At 46.9% G+C, this 17,712-nt stretch overlaps 1 protein-coding gene across 1 annotated transcript in view; it reads right to left on the bottom strand.

Annotated features, from left to right (window-relative positions):
- LOC139383385 (fibroblast growth factor receptor 3) overlaps positions 1-17,712 on the bottom strand; it is a 206,028-nt gene that overhangs the window by 20,241 nt on the left and 168,075 nt on the right. Inside the window, 4 exon segments of the mRNA XM_071127909.1 lie at positions 8,268-8,338; positions 9,293-9,415; positions 9,647-9,837; positions 14,118-14,228. Of these exon segments, the coding sequence (XP_070984010.1) occupies positions 8,268-8,338; positions 9,293-9,415; positions 9,647-9,837; positions 14,118-14,228 (496 nt within the window).

Genomic DNA, 17,712 nt, shown 5'->3' with positions numbered 1-17,712 from the left:
CACTGCTGAACAATTAATCTAATGGCCACCGGACTAATGGCACACCCCCATCCCTTCCATTTGTTTTGTACACTGCTACTACTCACTGTTTATCTATGCATAGTCACTTCACCCCTACCTCCATGTACAAATTACCTCAACTAACCTGTACCCCCGCACACTGACTCGGTACCGGTACCCCCTGTATATAGCCGCCACATTGACTCTGTACCGGTACCCCCTGTATATAGCCTCCACATTGACTCTGTACTGGTACCTCCTGTATATAGCCTCCACATTGACTCTGTACCGTAACACCCTGTATATAGCCTCCACATTGACTCTGTACCGGTACCCCCTGTATATAACCTCCACATTGACTCTGTACCGGTACCCCCTGTATATAGCCGCCACATTGACTCTGTACTGGTACCCCCTGTATATAGCCTCCACATTGACTCTGTACCGGTACCCCCTGTATATAGCCTCCACATTGACTCTGTACCGTAATACCCTGTATATAGCCTCCACATTGACTCTGTACTGGTACCCACTGTATATAGCCTCCACATTGACTCTGTACTGGTACCCCCTGTATATAGCCTCCACATTGACTCTGTACTGGTACCCCCTGTATATAGCCTCCACACTGACTCGGTACCGGTACCCCCTGTATATAGCCTCCACATTGACTCTGTAATGTAGCACCCTGTATATAGCCTCCACATTGACTCTGTACCGTAACACACTGTATATAGCCTCCACATTGACTCTGTACCGTAACACCCTGTATATAGCCTCCACATTGACTCGGTACCGTAATACCCTGTATATAGCCTCCACATTGACTCTGTACCGTAACACCCTGAATATAGCCTCCACATTGACTCTGTACCGGTACCCCCTGTATATAGCCTCCACATTGACTCTGTACTGGTACCTCCTGTATATAGCCTCCACATTGACTCTGTACCGTAACACCCTGTATATAACCTCCACATTGACTCTGTACCGTAACACCCTGTATATAGCCTCCACATTGACTCTGTACTGGTACCCCCTGTTTATAGCCTCCACATTGACTATGTACCGTAACACCCTGCATATAGCCTCCACATTGACTCTGTACTGGTACCCCCTGTATATAGCCTCCACATTGACTCTGTACCGTAACACCCTGTATATAGACGCCACATTGACTCTGTACTGGTACCCCCTGTATATAGCCTCCACATTGACTCTGTACCGTAACACCCTGTATATAGCCTCCACATTGACTCTGTACTGGTACCCCCTGTATATAGCCTCCACATTGACGCTGTACTGGTACCACCTGTATATAGCCTCCACATTGACTCTGTACTGGTACCACCTGTATATAGCCTCCACATTGACTCGGTACCGGTACCCCCTGTATATAGCCTCCACATTGACTCTGTAATGTAACACACTGTATATAGCCTCCACATTGACTCTGTACCGTAACACCCTGTATATAGCCTCCACATTGACTCGGTACCGTAATACCCTGTATATAGCCTCCACATTGACTCTGTACCGGTACCCCCTGTATATAGCCTCCACATTGACTCTGTACTGGTACCTCCTGTATATAGCCTCCACATTGACTCTGTACCGTAACACCCTGTATATAGCCTCCACATTGACTCTGTACCGTAACACCCTGTATATAGCCTCCACACTGACTCTGTACCGTAACACCCTGTATATAGCCTCCACATTGACTCTGTACCGGTACCCCCTGTATATAACCTCCACATTGACTCTGTACCGGTACCCCCTGTATATAGCCGCCACATTGACTCTGTACTGGTACCCCCTGTATATAGCCTCCACATTGACTCTGTACCGGTACCCCCTGTATATAGCCTCCACATTGACTCTGTACCGTAATACCCTGTATATAGCCTCCACATTGACTCTGTACTGGTACCCCCTGTATATAGCCTCCACATTGACTCTGTACTGGTACCCCCTGTATATAGCCTCCACATTGACTCTGTACTGGTACCCCCTGTATATAGCCTCCACACTGACTCAGTACCGGTACCCCCTGTATATAGCCTCCACATTGACTCTGTAATGTAGCACCCTGTATATAGCCTCCACATTGACTCTGTACCGTAACACACTGTATATAGCCTCCACATTGACTCTGTACCGTAACACCCTGTATATAGCCTCCACATTGACTCGGTACCGTAATACCCTGTATATAGCCTCCACATTGACTCTGTACCGTAACACCCTGTATATAACCTCCACATTGACTCTGTACCGTAACACCCTGTATATAGCCTCCACATTGACTCTGTACTGGTACCCCCTGTTTATAGCCTCCACATTGACTATGTACCGTAACACCCTGCATATAGCCTCCACATTGACTCTGTACTGGTACCCCCTGTATATAGCCTCCACATTGACTCTGTACCGTAACACCCTGTATATAGACGCCACATTGACTCTGTACTGGTACCCCCTGTATATAGCCTCCACATTGACTCTGTACCGTAACACCCTGTATATAGCCTCCACATTGACTCTGTACTGGTACCCCCTGTATATAGCCTCCACATTGACGCTGTACTGGTACCACCTGTATATAGCCTCCACATTGACTCTGTACTGGTACCACCTGTATATAGCCTCCACATTGACTCTGTACTGGTACCCCCTGTATATAGCCTCCACACTGACTCGGTACCGGTACCCCCTGTATATAGCCTCCACATTGACTCTGTAATGTAACACACTGTATATAGCCTCCACATTGACTCTGTACCGTAACACCCTGTATATAGCCTCCACATTGACTCTGTACCGGTACCCCCTGTATATAGCCTCCACATTGACTCTGTACTGGTACCTCCTGTATATAGCCTCCACATTGACTCTGTACTGGTACCACCTGTATATAGCCTCCACATTGACTCTGTACTGGTACCCCCTGTATATAGCCTCCACACTGACTCGGTACCGGTACCCCCTGTATATAGCCTCCACATTGACTCTGTAATGTAACACACTGTATATAGCCTCCACATTGACTCTGTACCGTAACACCCTGTATATAGCCTCCACATTGACTCTGTACTGGTACCCCCTGTTTATAGCCTCCACATTGACTATGTACCGTAACACCCTGCATATAGCCTCCACATTGACTCTGTACTGGTACCCCCTGTATATAGCCTCCACATTGACTCTGTACCGTAACACCCTGTATATAGACGCCACATTGACTCTGTACTGGTACCCCCTGTATATAGCCTCCACATTGACTCTGTACCGTAACACCCTGTATATAGCCTCCACATTGACTCTGTACTGGTACCCCCTGTATATAGCCTCCACATTGACGCTGTACTGGTACCACCTGTATATAGCCTCCACATTGACTCTGTACTGGTACCACCTGTATATAGCCTCCACATTGACTCTGTACTGGTACCCCCTGTATATAGCCTCCACACTGACTCGGTACCGGTACCCCCTGTATATAGCCTCCACATTGACTCTGTAATGTAACACACTGTATATAGCCTCCACATTGACTCTGTACCGTAACACCCTGTATATAGCCTCCACATTGACTCTGTACCGGTACCCCCTGTATATAGCCTCCACATTGACTCTGTACTGGTACCTCCTGTATATAGCCTCCACATTGACTCTGTACCGTAACACCCTGTATATAGCCTCCACATTGACTCTGTACCGTAACACCCTGTATATAGCCTCCACATTGACTCTGTACTGGTACCCCCTGTTTATAGCCTCCACATTGACTCTGTACCGGTACCCCCTGTATATAGCCGCCACATTGACTCTGTACTGGTACCCCCTGTATATAGCCTCCGCATTGACTCTGTACCGGTACCCCTTGTATATAGCCTCCACATTGACTCTGTACCGTAATACCCTGTATATAGCCTCCACATTGACTCTGTACTGGTACCCCCTGTATATAGCCTCCACATTGACTCTGTACTGGTACCCCCTGTATATAGCCTCCACATTGACTCTGTACTGGTACCCCCTGTATATAGCCTCCACACTGACTCGGTACCGGTACCCCCTGTATATAGCCTCCACATTGACTCTGTACCGTAACACACTGTATATAGCCTCCACATTGACTCTGTACCGTAACACCCTGTATATAGCCTCCACATTGACTCTGTACCGTAATACCCTGTATATAGCCTCCACATTAACTCTGTACCGTAACACCCTGAATATAGCCTCCACATTGACTCTGTACCGGTACCCCCTGTATATAGCCTCCACATTGACTCTGTAATGGTACCTCCTGTATATAGCCGCCACATTGACTCTGTCCTGGTACCCCCTGTATATAGCCTCCACATTGACTCTGTACTGGTACCCCCTGTATATAGCCTCCACACTGACTCGGTACCGGTACCCCCTGTATATAGCCTCCACATTGACTCTGTACCGTAACACACTGTATATAGCCTCCACATTGACTCTGTACCGTAACACCCTCCACATTGACTCTGTACCGTAATACCCTGTATATAGCCTCCGCATTGACTCTGTACCGGTACCCCTTGTATATAGCCTCCACATTGGCTCTGTACCGTAATACCCTGTATATAGCCTCCGCATTGACTCTGTACTGGTACCCCCTGTATATAGCCTCCACATTGACTCTGTACTGGTACCCCCTGTATATAGCCTCCACACTGACTCGGTACCGGTACCCCCTGTATATAGCCTCCACATTGACTCTGTAATGTAGCACCCTGTATATAGCCTCCACATTGACTCTGTACCGTAACACACTGTATATAGCCTCCACATTGACTCTGTACCGTAACACACTGTATATAGCCTCCACATTGACTCTGTACCGTAACACCCTGTATATAGCCTCCACATTGACTCTGTACCGGTACCCCCTGTATATAGCCTCCACATTGACTCTGTACCGTAACACACTGTATATAGCCTCCACATTGACTCTGTACCGTAACACCCTGTATATAGCCTCCACATTGACTCTGTACCGTAATACCCTGTATATAGCCTCCACATTGACTCTGTACCGTAACACCCTGAATATAGCCTCCACATTGACTCTGTACCGGTACCCCCTGTATATAGCCTCCACATTGACTCTGTACTGGTACCTCCTGTATATAGCCTCCACATTGACTCTGTATCGTAACACCCTGTATATAACCTCCACATTGACTCTGTACCGTAACACCCTGTATATAGCCTCCACATTGACTCTGTACTGGTACCCCCTGTTTATAGCCTCCACATTGACTCTGTACCGTAACACCCTGCATATAGCCTCCACATTGACTCTGTACTGGTACCCCCTGTTTATAGCCTCCACATTGACTCTGTACCGGTACCCCCTGTATATAGCCGCCACATTGACTCTGTACTGGTACCCCCTGTATATAGCCTCCACATTGACTCTGTACCGTAATACCCTGTATATAGCTTCCACATTGACTCTGTACTGGTACCTCCTGTATATAGTCTCGTTAACAGGACTGAGACAGGACTGATACAACAGGACTGAGACAGCAGGACTGAGACAACAGGACTGATACAACAGGACTGAGACAACAGGACTGAGACAACAGGACTGAGACAACAGGACTGATACAACAGGACTGAGACAACAGGACTGAAACAACAGGACTGAGACAACAGGACTGAAACAACAGGACTGAGACAGGACTGAGACAACAGGACTGAGACAACAGGACTGAGACAACAGGACTGAAACAACAGGACTGAGACAGGACTGAGACAACAGGACTGAGACAACAGGACTGAAACAGGACTGAGACAACAGGACTGAAACAACAGGACTGAGACAGCAGGACTGAGACAACAGGACTGATACAACAGGACTGAGACAACAGGACTGAGACAACAGGACTGAGACAACAGGACTGATACAACAGGACTGAGACAGCAGGACTGAGACAACAGGACTGATACAACAGGACTGAGACAACAGGACTGAGACAACAGGACTGATACAACAGGACTGAGACAACAGGACTGAGACAACAGGACTGAAACAGGACTGAGACAACAGGACTGAAACAACAGGACTGAGACAACAGGACTGATACAACAGGACTGAGACAACAGGACTGAGACAACAGGACTGATACAACAGGACTGAGACAACAGGACTGAGACAACAGGACTGAAACAGGACTGAGACAACAGGACTGAAACAACAGGACTGAGACAGGACTGAGACAACAGGACTGAAACAACAGGACTGAAACAACAGGACTGAGACAACAGGACTGAAACAACAGGACTGAGACAACAGGACTGAGACAACAGGACTGAAACAGGACTGAGACAACAGGACTGAAACAACAGGACTGAAACAGGACTGAGACAACAGGACTGAAACAACAGGACTGAGACAACAGGACTGAGACAACAGGACTGAGACAACAGGACTGAGACAGGACTGAGACAACAGGACTGAGACAACAGGACTGAGACAACAGGACTGATACAACAGGACTGATACAACAGGACTGAGACAACAGGACTGAGACAGGACTGAGACAACAGGACTGAGACAACAGGACTGAGACAACAGGACTGATACAACAGGACTGAGACAACAGGACTGAGACAACAGGACTGAGACAGGACTGAGACAGCAGGACTGAGACAACAGGACTGAAACAGGACTGAGACAGGACTGAGACAACAGGAATGAGACAACAGGACTGAGACAGGACTGAGACAGCAGGACTGAGACAACAGGACTGAAACAGGACTGAGACAACAGGACTGAGACAACAGGACTGATACAACAGGACTGAGACAACAGGACTGAAACAACAGGACTGAGACAACAGGACTGAGACAACAGGACTGAGACAACAGGACTGAAACAACAGGACTGAGACAACAGGACTGAGACAACAGGACTGAGACAGGACTGAGACAACAGGACTGAGACAACAGGACTGAGACAACAGGACTGAAACAACAGGACTGAGACAACAGGACTGAGACAACAGGACTGAGACAACAGGACTGAGACAACAGGACTGAGACAGGACTGAGACAACAGGACCGAGACAACAGGACTGAAACAACAGGACTGAGACAACAGGACTGAGACAACAGGACTGAGACAACAGGACTGAGACAACAGGACTGATACAACAGGACTGAGACAGGACTGATACAACAGGACTGAGACAGGACTGAAACAACAGGACTGAGACAACAGGACTGAGACAACAGGACTGAAACAACAGGACTGAGACAACAGGACTGATACAACAGGACTGAGACAACAGGACTGAGACAACAGGACTGAGACAACAGGGTTGAAACAGGACTGAGACAACAGGACTGAGACAACAGGACTGAGACAACAGGACTGAGACAGGACTGAGACAACAGGACTGAGACAACAGGACTGAGACAGGACTGAGACAACAGGACTGAGACAACAGGACTGAGACAACAGGACTGAGACAACAGGACTGAGACAGGACTGAGACAACAGGACTGAGACAACAGGACTGAGACAACAGGACTGAGACAACAGGACTGATACAACAGGACTGAGACAACAGGACTGAGACAGGACTGAGACAACAGGACTGAGACAACAGGACTGAGACAGGACTGAGACAACAGGACTGAGACAACAGGACTGAGACAGGACTGAGACAACAGGACTGAGACAACAGGACTGAGACAACAGGACTGAGACAACAGGACTGAGACAGGACTGAGACAACAGGACTGAGACAACAGGACTGAGACAGGACTGAGACAACAGGACTGAGACAGGACTGAGACAACAGGACTGAGACAACAGGACTGAGACAACAGGACTGAGACAGGACTGAGACAACAGGACTGAGACAACAGGACTGAGACAACAGGACTGAGACAGGACTGAGACAGGACTGAAACAGGACTGATACAACAGGACTGAGACAACAGGACTGAGACAACAGGACTGAGACAACAGGACTGATACAACAGGACTGAGACAGGACTGAGACAGGACTGAAGCAGGACTGATACAACAGGACTGAGACAACAGGACTGAGACAACAGGACTGAGATATATCAATCCATATTCACATGTGGTTTTGATGGTAATTGAGGCTAATTCACAAAGTCATGATATTACAACACATTCCTCCTGTCCTGCATATCTCTCTACATGGGCAGACCGGAGGCATGCTGTGTGGCTGGCTGTGTCAACTTACACATCGCTCTGGTGCGTGTAGACGCGGTCGAACAGAGCCTCTGGAGCCATCCATTTCACGGGTAGACGACCCTGCAACAACACACAGACAACAGAACAGCTGTCTCAGCACAACGGATCAAAACACCCATAACAGATATACCCCCCACCAATCACTGTCTTACCCATAATAAATATACCCCACCCCCACCAATCACTGTCTTACCCATAACAGATATACCCCACCCCCACCAATCACTGTCTTACCCATAACAGATATACCCCACCCCCCACCAATCACTGTCTTACCCATAACAGATATACCACACCTCCCCCACACCCCCAATCACTGTTTTACCCATAACAGATATACCACACCCAATCACTGTCGTACCCATAACAGATATAACCCCCAATCACTGTTTTACCCATAACAGATATACCACACCCACCCAATCACTGTCTTACCACACCTCCCCCACACCCCTCAATCACTATTTTACCCATAACAGATAACCCCCCCAAATCACTGTCTTACCCATAACATATACTGTATACCCCCCCAATCACTGTTTTACCCATAACAGATATGCCACACCTCCCCCACCCCCCCACCAATCACTGTTTTACCCATAACAGATATGCCACACCTCCCCCACACCCCCCACCAATCACTGTTTTACCTATAACAGATATGCCACACCCCCACACCACCCACCAATCACTGTTTTACCCATAACAGATATGCCACACCTCCCCCACACCCCCCACCAATCACTGTTTTACCCATAACAGAAATGCCACACCTCCCCCACCCCCCCCCACCAATCACTGTTTTACCCATAACAGATATGCCACACCTCCAACACACCACCCACCAATCACTGTTTTACCACACCTCCCCCACACCCCCAATCACTGTTTTACCCATAACAGATATGCCACACCTCCCCAAAACCACCCACCAATCACTGTTTTACCCATAACAGATATGCCACACCTCCCCAATCACTGTCTGCTGGGGGGGTGTGGTATGTTATTACTCACATTAGTAGTCTTCTTGTAGTAGTCTATGTTGTGCACATCTCTGGCCAGACCGAAGTCTGCAATCTTCATCACGTTCTCCTCGGTTACCAGGACGTTCCTGGCTGCCAGATCTCTATGGATACACTGAGGAAGAGGAAGCAATAAGTCCGGCTAAATACACTGGACTGTATTATACCATATTGTAGCATATAGACCATATATAATCATAACCAGGGCTGCAAAATTCCGGTAGCTTTCCAAAAATGCCAAGGTTTTCCAGAAATCCCTGTTGGAACATCCCCGGAATCACAGGGAATCCAGAAACTCCACCCAGGATTTCTAGAAACCCTGAGAATTGTCCAGTATGCCACCAACCTTCTGTGAGGCCAGGTACTCCATGCCACGCGCCACCTGGTAGGCACAGGACACCAGGTCTTTAAAGGTGAGCTGCTCGTCAGGGATCTTACAGGTGTCGAAGGAGTAGTCCGTCCCTGGGGGCCGACGGGCTCTCAGGTACTCCCTCAGGTTCCCTTTGGAAGCGTACTCCACCAACACGTACAGGGGACCTGGGGAATATATATTCTGTATTTATACTTTATACGTAAACCCTTTTCAGTGGTGTAAAATACTTAAGCAAAAATACTTTAAAGTACTACTTCAGTAGTTTTTTTGTGTATCTGTACTTTACTTGACTATTTATATTTTTGACAACTTTTACTTTTACTTCACTATATTCCTAAAGAAGGTAATGTACGTTTAGCACCATACATTTTCACTGACACCCAAAAGTACTTATTACAGTTTGAATGCTTAGCAGGAAAATGGTCCAATTCACACACTTATCAAGAGAACATGTACATTTCGGTGTTCCTCAAGGTTCCGTTTTAGGACCACTATTGTTTTCACTATATATTTTACCTCTTAGGGATGTAATTCGAAAACATAATGTTAATTTTCCCTGCTATGCGGATGACACACAGCTGTACATTTCAATGAAACATGGTGAAGCCCCAAAATTGCCCTCGCTAGAAGCCTGTGTTTCAGACATAAGGAAGTGGATGGCTGCAAACTTTCTCATTTTAAACTCGGACAAAACAGAGATGCTTGTTCTAGGTCCCAAGAAACAACGGGATCTTCTCTTGAGTCTGACAATTAATCTTAATGGTTGTACAGTCGTCTGAAATAAAACTGTGAAGGACCTCGGCGTTACTCTGGACCCTGATATCTCTTTTGACGAACATATCAAGACTGTTTCAAGGACAGCTTTTTTCCATCTACGTAACATTGCAAAAATCAGAAACTTTCTGTCCAAAAATGATGCAGAAAAAATAAATCCATGCTTTTGTTACTTCTAGGTTAGACTACTGCAATGCTCTACTTTCCGGCTACCAGGATAAAGCACTAAATAAACTTCAGTTAGTGCTAAATACGGCTGTTAGAATCCTGAATAGAACCAAAAAAAAATATCATTACTGGCTTCCTGTTAAGGCAAGGGCTGATTTCAAGGTTTTACTGCTAACCTACAAAGCATTACATGTGCTTGCTCCTACCTATCTTTCTGATTTGGTCCTGCCGTACATACCTACACGTACGCTACGGTCACAAGACGCAGGCCTCATAATTGTCCCTAGAATTTCAAAGCAAACAGCTGGAGGCAGGGCTTTCTCCTATAGAGCTAAATTTTTATGGAATGGTCTGCCTACCCATGTGAGAGACGCAGACTCGGTCGCAACCTTTAAGTCTTTACTGAAGACTCATCTCTTCAGTAGGTTATTTGAGTGAGTGTAGTCTGGCCCAGGAGTGTGAAGGTGAACGGAAAGGCTCTGGAGCAACGAACCGCCCTTGCTGTCTCTGCCTGGCCGGTTCCCCTCTTTCCACTGGGATTCTCTGCCTCTAACCCTATTACAGGGCCTGAGTCACTGGCTTACTGGTGCTCTTCCATGCCGTCCCTAGGAGGGGTGCTTCACTTGAGTGGGATGAGTCACTGATGTGATCTTCCTGTCTGGGTTGGCGCCCCCCCTTGGATTGTGCCGTGGCAGAGATCTTTGTGGGCTATACTGTATCAGGATGGTAAGTTGGTGGTTGGAGATATCCCTCTAGTGGTGTGGGGGCTGTGCTTTGGCAAAGTGGGTGGGGTTATATCCTTCCTGTTTGGCCCTGTCCGGGGGTATCATCGGATGAGGCCACAGTGTCTCCTGACACCTCCTGTCTCATCTCCAGTATTTATGCTGCAGTAGTTTATGTGTTGGGGGGCTAGGGTCAGTTTGTTATATCTGGAGTACTTCTCCTGTCTTATCCGGTGTCCTGTGTGAATTTAAGTGTGCTCTCTCCAATTCTCTCTTTCTCTCTTTCTTTCTCTCTCTCGGAGGACCTGAGCCCTAGGACCATGCCTCAGGACTACCTGGCATGATGACTCCTTGCAGTCCCCAGTCCACCTGAATGTGCTGATGCTCCAGTTTCAACTGTTCTGCCTGCGGCTATGGAACCCTGACCTGTTCACCGGACGTGCAGAAGACAGCAGGAGTGCTACCTGTCCCAGACCTGCTGTTTTCAACTCTCTAGAGACAGCAGGAGTGGTAGAGATACTCTTAATGATCGGCTATGAAAAGCCAACTGACATTTAATTCCTGAGGTGCTGACTTGCTGCACCCTCGACAACTACTGTGATTATTATTATTTGACCCTGCTGGTCATTTATGAACATTTGAACATCTTGGCCATGTTCTGTTATAATCTCCACCCGGCACAGCCAGAAGCGGACTGGCCACCCCTCATAGCCTGGTTTCTCTCTAGGTTTTGGCCTTTCTAGGGAGTTTTTCCTAGCCGCTGTGCTTCTACACCTGCATTGCTTGCTGTTTGGGGTTTTAGGCTGGGTTTCTGTACAGCACTTTGAGATATCAGCTGATGTAAGAAGGACTATATAAATACATTTGATTTGATTTGAACATCCCTGGTCCTCCCTACTGCCTCTGATCTGGAGGACTCACTAAACAGAGAATATCCCTGATCATCCCTACTGCCTCTGATCTGGAGGACTCACTAAACAGAGAACATCCCTGGTCATCCCTACTGCCTCTGATCTGGTGGACTCACTAAACAGAGAACATCCCTGATCATCCCTACTGCCTCTGAACTGGAGGACTCACTAAACAGAGAACATCCCTGATCATCCCTACTGCCTCTGAACTGGAGGACTCACTAAACAGAGAACATCCCTGGTCATCCCTACTGCCTCTGATCTGGAGGACTCACTAAACAGAGAACATCCCTGATCATCCCTACTGCCTCTGATCTGGAGGACTCACTAAACAGAGAACATCCCTGATCATCCCTACTGCCTCTGATCTGGAGGACTCACTAAACAGAGAACATCCCTGATCATCCCTACTGCCTCTGATCTGGAGGACTCACTAAACAGAGAACATCCCTGGTCCTCCCTACTGCCTCTGATCTGGAGGACTCACTAAACAGAGAACATCCCTGGTCATCCCTACTGCCTCTGATCTGGAGGACTCACTAAACAGAGAACATCCCTGATCATCCCTACTGCCTCTGATCTGGAGGACTCACTAAACAGAGAACATCCCTGGTCATCCCTACTGCCACTGATCTGGAGGACTCACTAAACAGAGAACATCCCTGATCATCCCTACTGCCTCTGATCTGGTGGACTCACTAAACAGAGAACATCCCTGGTCATCCCTACTGCCTCTGATCTGGTGGACTCACTAAACAGAGAACATCCCTGGTCATCCCTACTGCCTCTGATCTGGAGGACTCACTAAACAGAGAACATCCCTGATCATCCCTACTGACTCTGATCTGGAGGACTCACTAAACAGAGAACATCCCTGATCATCCCTACTGCCTCTGATCTGGAGGACTCACTAAACAGAGAACATCCCTGGTCCTCCCTACTGCCTCTGATCTGGAGGGCTCACTAAACAGAGAATATCCCTGGTCATCCCTACTGCCTCTGATCTGGAGGACTCACTAAACAGAGAACATCACTGGTCATCCCTACTGCCTCTGATCTGGAGGACTCACTAAACAGAGAATATCCCTGGTCATCCCTACTGCCTCTGATCTGGAGGACTCACTAAACAGAGAACATCCCTGGTCCTCCCTACTGCCTCTGATCTGGAGGACTCACTAAACAGAGAATATCCCTGATCATCCCTACTGCCTATGATCTGGAGGACTCACTAAACAGAGAATATCCCTGGTCATCCCTACTGCCTCTGATCTGGAGGACTCACTAAACAGAGAATATCCCTGGTCCTCCCTACTGCCTCTGATCTGGAGGACTCACTGAACAGAGAACATCCCTGGTCCTCCCTACTGCCTCTGATCTGGAGGACTCACTGAACAGAGAACATCCCTGATCATCCCTACTGCCTCTGATCTGGAGGACTCACTAAACAGAGAACATCCCTGGTCCTCCCAACTGCCTCTGATCTGGAGGACTCACTAAACAGAGAACATCCCTGATCATCCCTACTGCCTCTGATCTGGAGGACTCACTAAACAGAGAACATCCCTGGTCCTCCCAACTGCCTCTGATCTGGAGGACTCACTAAACAGAGAACATCCCTGATCATCCCTACTGCCTCTGATCTGGAGGACTCACTAAACAGAGAACATCCCTGGTCATCCCTACTGCCTCTGATCTGGAGGACTCACTAAACAGAGAACATCCCTGATCCTCCCTACTGCCTCTGATCCTCCCTACTGCCTCTGATCCTCCCTACTGCCTCTGATCATCCCTACTGCCTCTGATCTGGAGGACTCACTCTTTGTTAAAGAGCTGTTACAGTATGTCAGGGTCGTACGATCTGTAATTTACCATCCTGTGTACATGCTCCCAGCAGGTTGAGGATGTTTTTGTGTTTTCCAATCATCTTCATCATCTCCATCTCTGAGACCAGGTCTGACAGGTCCTTATCTGTGGCGTCGTCTGATGGAAAAAGAGAGGGGACAGACAGATGGTGGGAGAGAGCGGGGACAGACAGCGGGAGAGAGAGGGGACAGACAGACAGCGGGAGAGAGAGCGGACAGACAGACAGCGGGAGAGAGAGGGGGACAGACAGACAGCGGGAGAGAGAGGGGACAGACAGACAGCGGGAGAGAGAGGGGACAGACAGATAGCGGGAGAGAGAAGAAGACATTTAAATTCCAGATCACATTATAATTCCCTGAAGAGTAGATAATAATAATAATAAGCCTCTCTATGAGGAGACAGTCAGATATAATTAGCCTCTCTATGAGGAGACAGACAGAGATAATACGCCTCTCTTTGAGGAGACAGACAGTCAGTCAGAGATAATACGCCTCTCTATGAGGAACCAGACAGAGATAATAAGCCTCTCTATGAGGAGACAGACAGTCAGAGATAATAAGCCTCTCTTTGAGGAGACAGACAGTCAGAGATAATAAGCATCTCTTTGAGGAGCCAGACAGAGATAATAAGCCTCTCTATGAGGAGACAGTCAGAGATAATAAGCCTCTCTATGAGGAGACAGACAGAGACAATTAGCCTCTCTATGAGGAGACAGTCAGAGATAATAAGCCTCTCTATGAGGAGACAGACAGAGATAATAAGCCTCTCTATGAGGAGACAGACAGTCAGAGATAATACGCCTCTCTATGAGGAGACAGACAGAGATAATAAGCCTCTCTTTGAGGAGACAGACAGAGATAATAAGCATCTCTATGAGGAGATAGACAGAGATAATAAGCCTCTCTTTGAGGAGACAGACAGAGATAATAAGCCTCTCTTTGAGGAGACAGTCAGAGATAATAAGCCTCTCTATGAGGAGACAGTCAGAGATAATAAGCCTCTCTTTGAGGAGACAGACAGAGAAAATAAGCATCTCTATGAAGAGACAGACAGAGACAATTAGCCTCTCTATGAGGAGACAGTCAGAGATAATAAGCCTCTCTATGAGGAGACAGACAGAGATAATAAGCCTCTCTATGAGGAGACAGACAGTCAGAGATAATACGCATCTCTATGAGGAGACAGACAGAGATAATAAGCCTCTCTTTGAGGAGACAGACAGAGATAATAAGCATCTCTATGAGGAGATAGACAGAGATAATAAGCCTCTCTTTGAGGAGACAGTCAGAGATAATACGCCTCTCTTTGAGGAGGCAGACAGAGATAATAAGCATCTCTATTAGGAGACAGTCAAAGATAATACGCCTCTCTATGAGGAGGCAGACAGAGATAATAAGCATCTCTATTAGGAGACAGTCAAAGATAATACGCCTCTCTATGAGGAGACAGACAGTCAGAGATAATAAGCCTCTCTATGAGGAGACAGACAGTCAGAGATAATAAGCCTCTCTATGAGGAGACAGACAGAGATAATAAGCCTCTCTTTGAGGAGACAGACAGAGATAATAAGCCTCTCTGTGAGGAGACAGACAGAGATAATAAGCCTCTCTATGAGGAGACAGTCAGAGATAATACGCCTCTCTTTGAGGAGACAGACAGAGATAATAAGCCTCTCTATGAGGAGACAGTCAGAGATAATACGCCTCACTATGAGGAGACAGACAGTCAGAGATAATAAGCCTCTCTATGAGGAGACAGACAGTCAGAGATATTAAGCCTCTCTATGAAGAGACAGTCAGAGATAATTAGCCTCTTTATGAGGAGACAGACAGTCAGAGGCAATCAGTGGCACCTTTTTGTGGCACCTGACCATACGACTGAACAGTTGTGCAGGTGCGACAAAACTAGGGCCTGTAAGACCTGCCTTGTTGATAGCGTTGTTAAGAAGGCAGAGCAGCACTTTATTATGGACAGACTTCTCCCCATCTCAAGTAGTGTTGTATCAATATGTTTTGACCATGACAGTTTACAATCCAGGGTAACTCCAAGCAGTTGAATCACCTTAACTTGCTCAATTTCCACATGATTTATTACAAGACTTAGTTTAGGTTTAGGGTTCAGTGAATGATTTGTTGTAGAAATATTTAGGACTAACTGATTCCTTGCCAACCATTCTGAAACTAACTGCAACTCTTTGTTAAGTGTTGCAGTCATTTCAGTTGCTGTAGTAGCTGACGTGTATAGCGTTGAGTCATCCGCATACATAAACACACTGGCTTTACTCAAACACAATTTATTTCCAGAAGTTTACTAAGGGTTGGTGACGGGCTGATTGGTCAGCTATTTGAGCCAGTAAAGGGGGCTTTACTATTCTTGGGTAGGGGAAGAACTTTTGCTTCCCTCCAGAACTGAGGGCACACACTTTCTAGTAGGCTTAAAATGAAGATATGCCAAATAGGAATGGCAATATCGTCTGACTTCTCAATTTATAATACTTTGCCATTCAGTTGTGCAGCCAGACTTATTTGACATACAGTGCCTTGCGAAAGTATTCGGCCCCCTTGAACTTTGCGACCTTTTGCCACATTTCAGGCTTCAAACATAAAGATATAAAACTGTATTTTTTTGTGAAGAATCAACAACAAGTGGGACACAATCATGAAGTGGAACGACATTTATTGGATATTTCAAACCTTTTTAACAAATCAAAAACTGAAAAATTGGGCGTGCAAAATTATTCAGCCCCATTAAGTTAATACTTTGTAGCGCCACCTTTTGCTGAGATTACAGCTGTAAGTCGCTTGGGGTATGTCTCTATCAGTTTTGCACATCAAGAGACTGACATTTTTTCCCATTCCTCCTTGCAAAACAGCTTCTTCCAGAATGGTCCTGTATTTGGCTCCATCCATCTTCCCATCAATTTTAACCATCTTCCCTGTCCCTGCTGAAGAAAAGCAGGCCCAAACCATGATGCTGCCACCACCATGTTTGACAGTGGTGATGGTGTGTTCAGCTGTGTTGCTTTTACGCCAAACATAACGTTTTGCATTGTTGCCAAAAAGTTCAATTTTGGTTTCATCTGACCAGAGCACCTTCTTCCACATGTTTGGTGTGTCTCCCAGGTGGCTTGTGGCAAACTTTAAACTACACTTTATATGGATATCTTTAAGAAATGGCTTTCTTCTTGCCACTCTTCCATAAAGGCCAGATTTGTGCAATATACGACTGATTGTTGTCCTATGGACAGATTCTCCCACCTCAGCTGTAGATCTCTGCAGTTCATCCAGAGTGATCATGGGCCTCTTGGCTGCATCTCTGATCAGTCTTCTCCTTGTATGAGCTGAAAGTTTAGAGGGACGGCCAGGTCTTGGTAGATTTGCAGTGGTTTGATACTCCTTCCATTTCAATATTATCGCTTGCACAGTGCTCCTTGGGATGTTTAAAGCTTGGGAAATCTTTTTGTATCCAAATCCGGCTTTAAACTTCTTCACAACAGTATCTCGGACCTGCCTGGTGTGTTCCTTGTCCTTCATGATGCTCTCTGCGCTTTTAACGGACCTCTGAGACTATCACAGTGCAGGTGCATTTATACGGAGACTTG

Source organism: Oncorhynchus clarkii, chromosome 25 (genome assembly GCF_045791955.1).
Source record: "Oncorhynchus clarkii lewisi isolate Uvic-CL-2024 chromosome 25, UVic_Ocla_1.0, whole genome shotgun sequence".
In the NCBI taxonomy this organism is placed as follows: domain Eukaryota; kingdom Metazoa; phylum Chordata; class Actinopteri; order Salmoniformes; family Salmonidae; genus Oncorhynchus; species Oncorhynchus clarkii.
The sequence above is the reverse complement of the archived record's forward strand: the minus strand, read 5'-3'. Positions and strand labels throughout refer to the sequence as shown.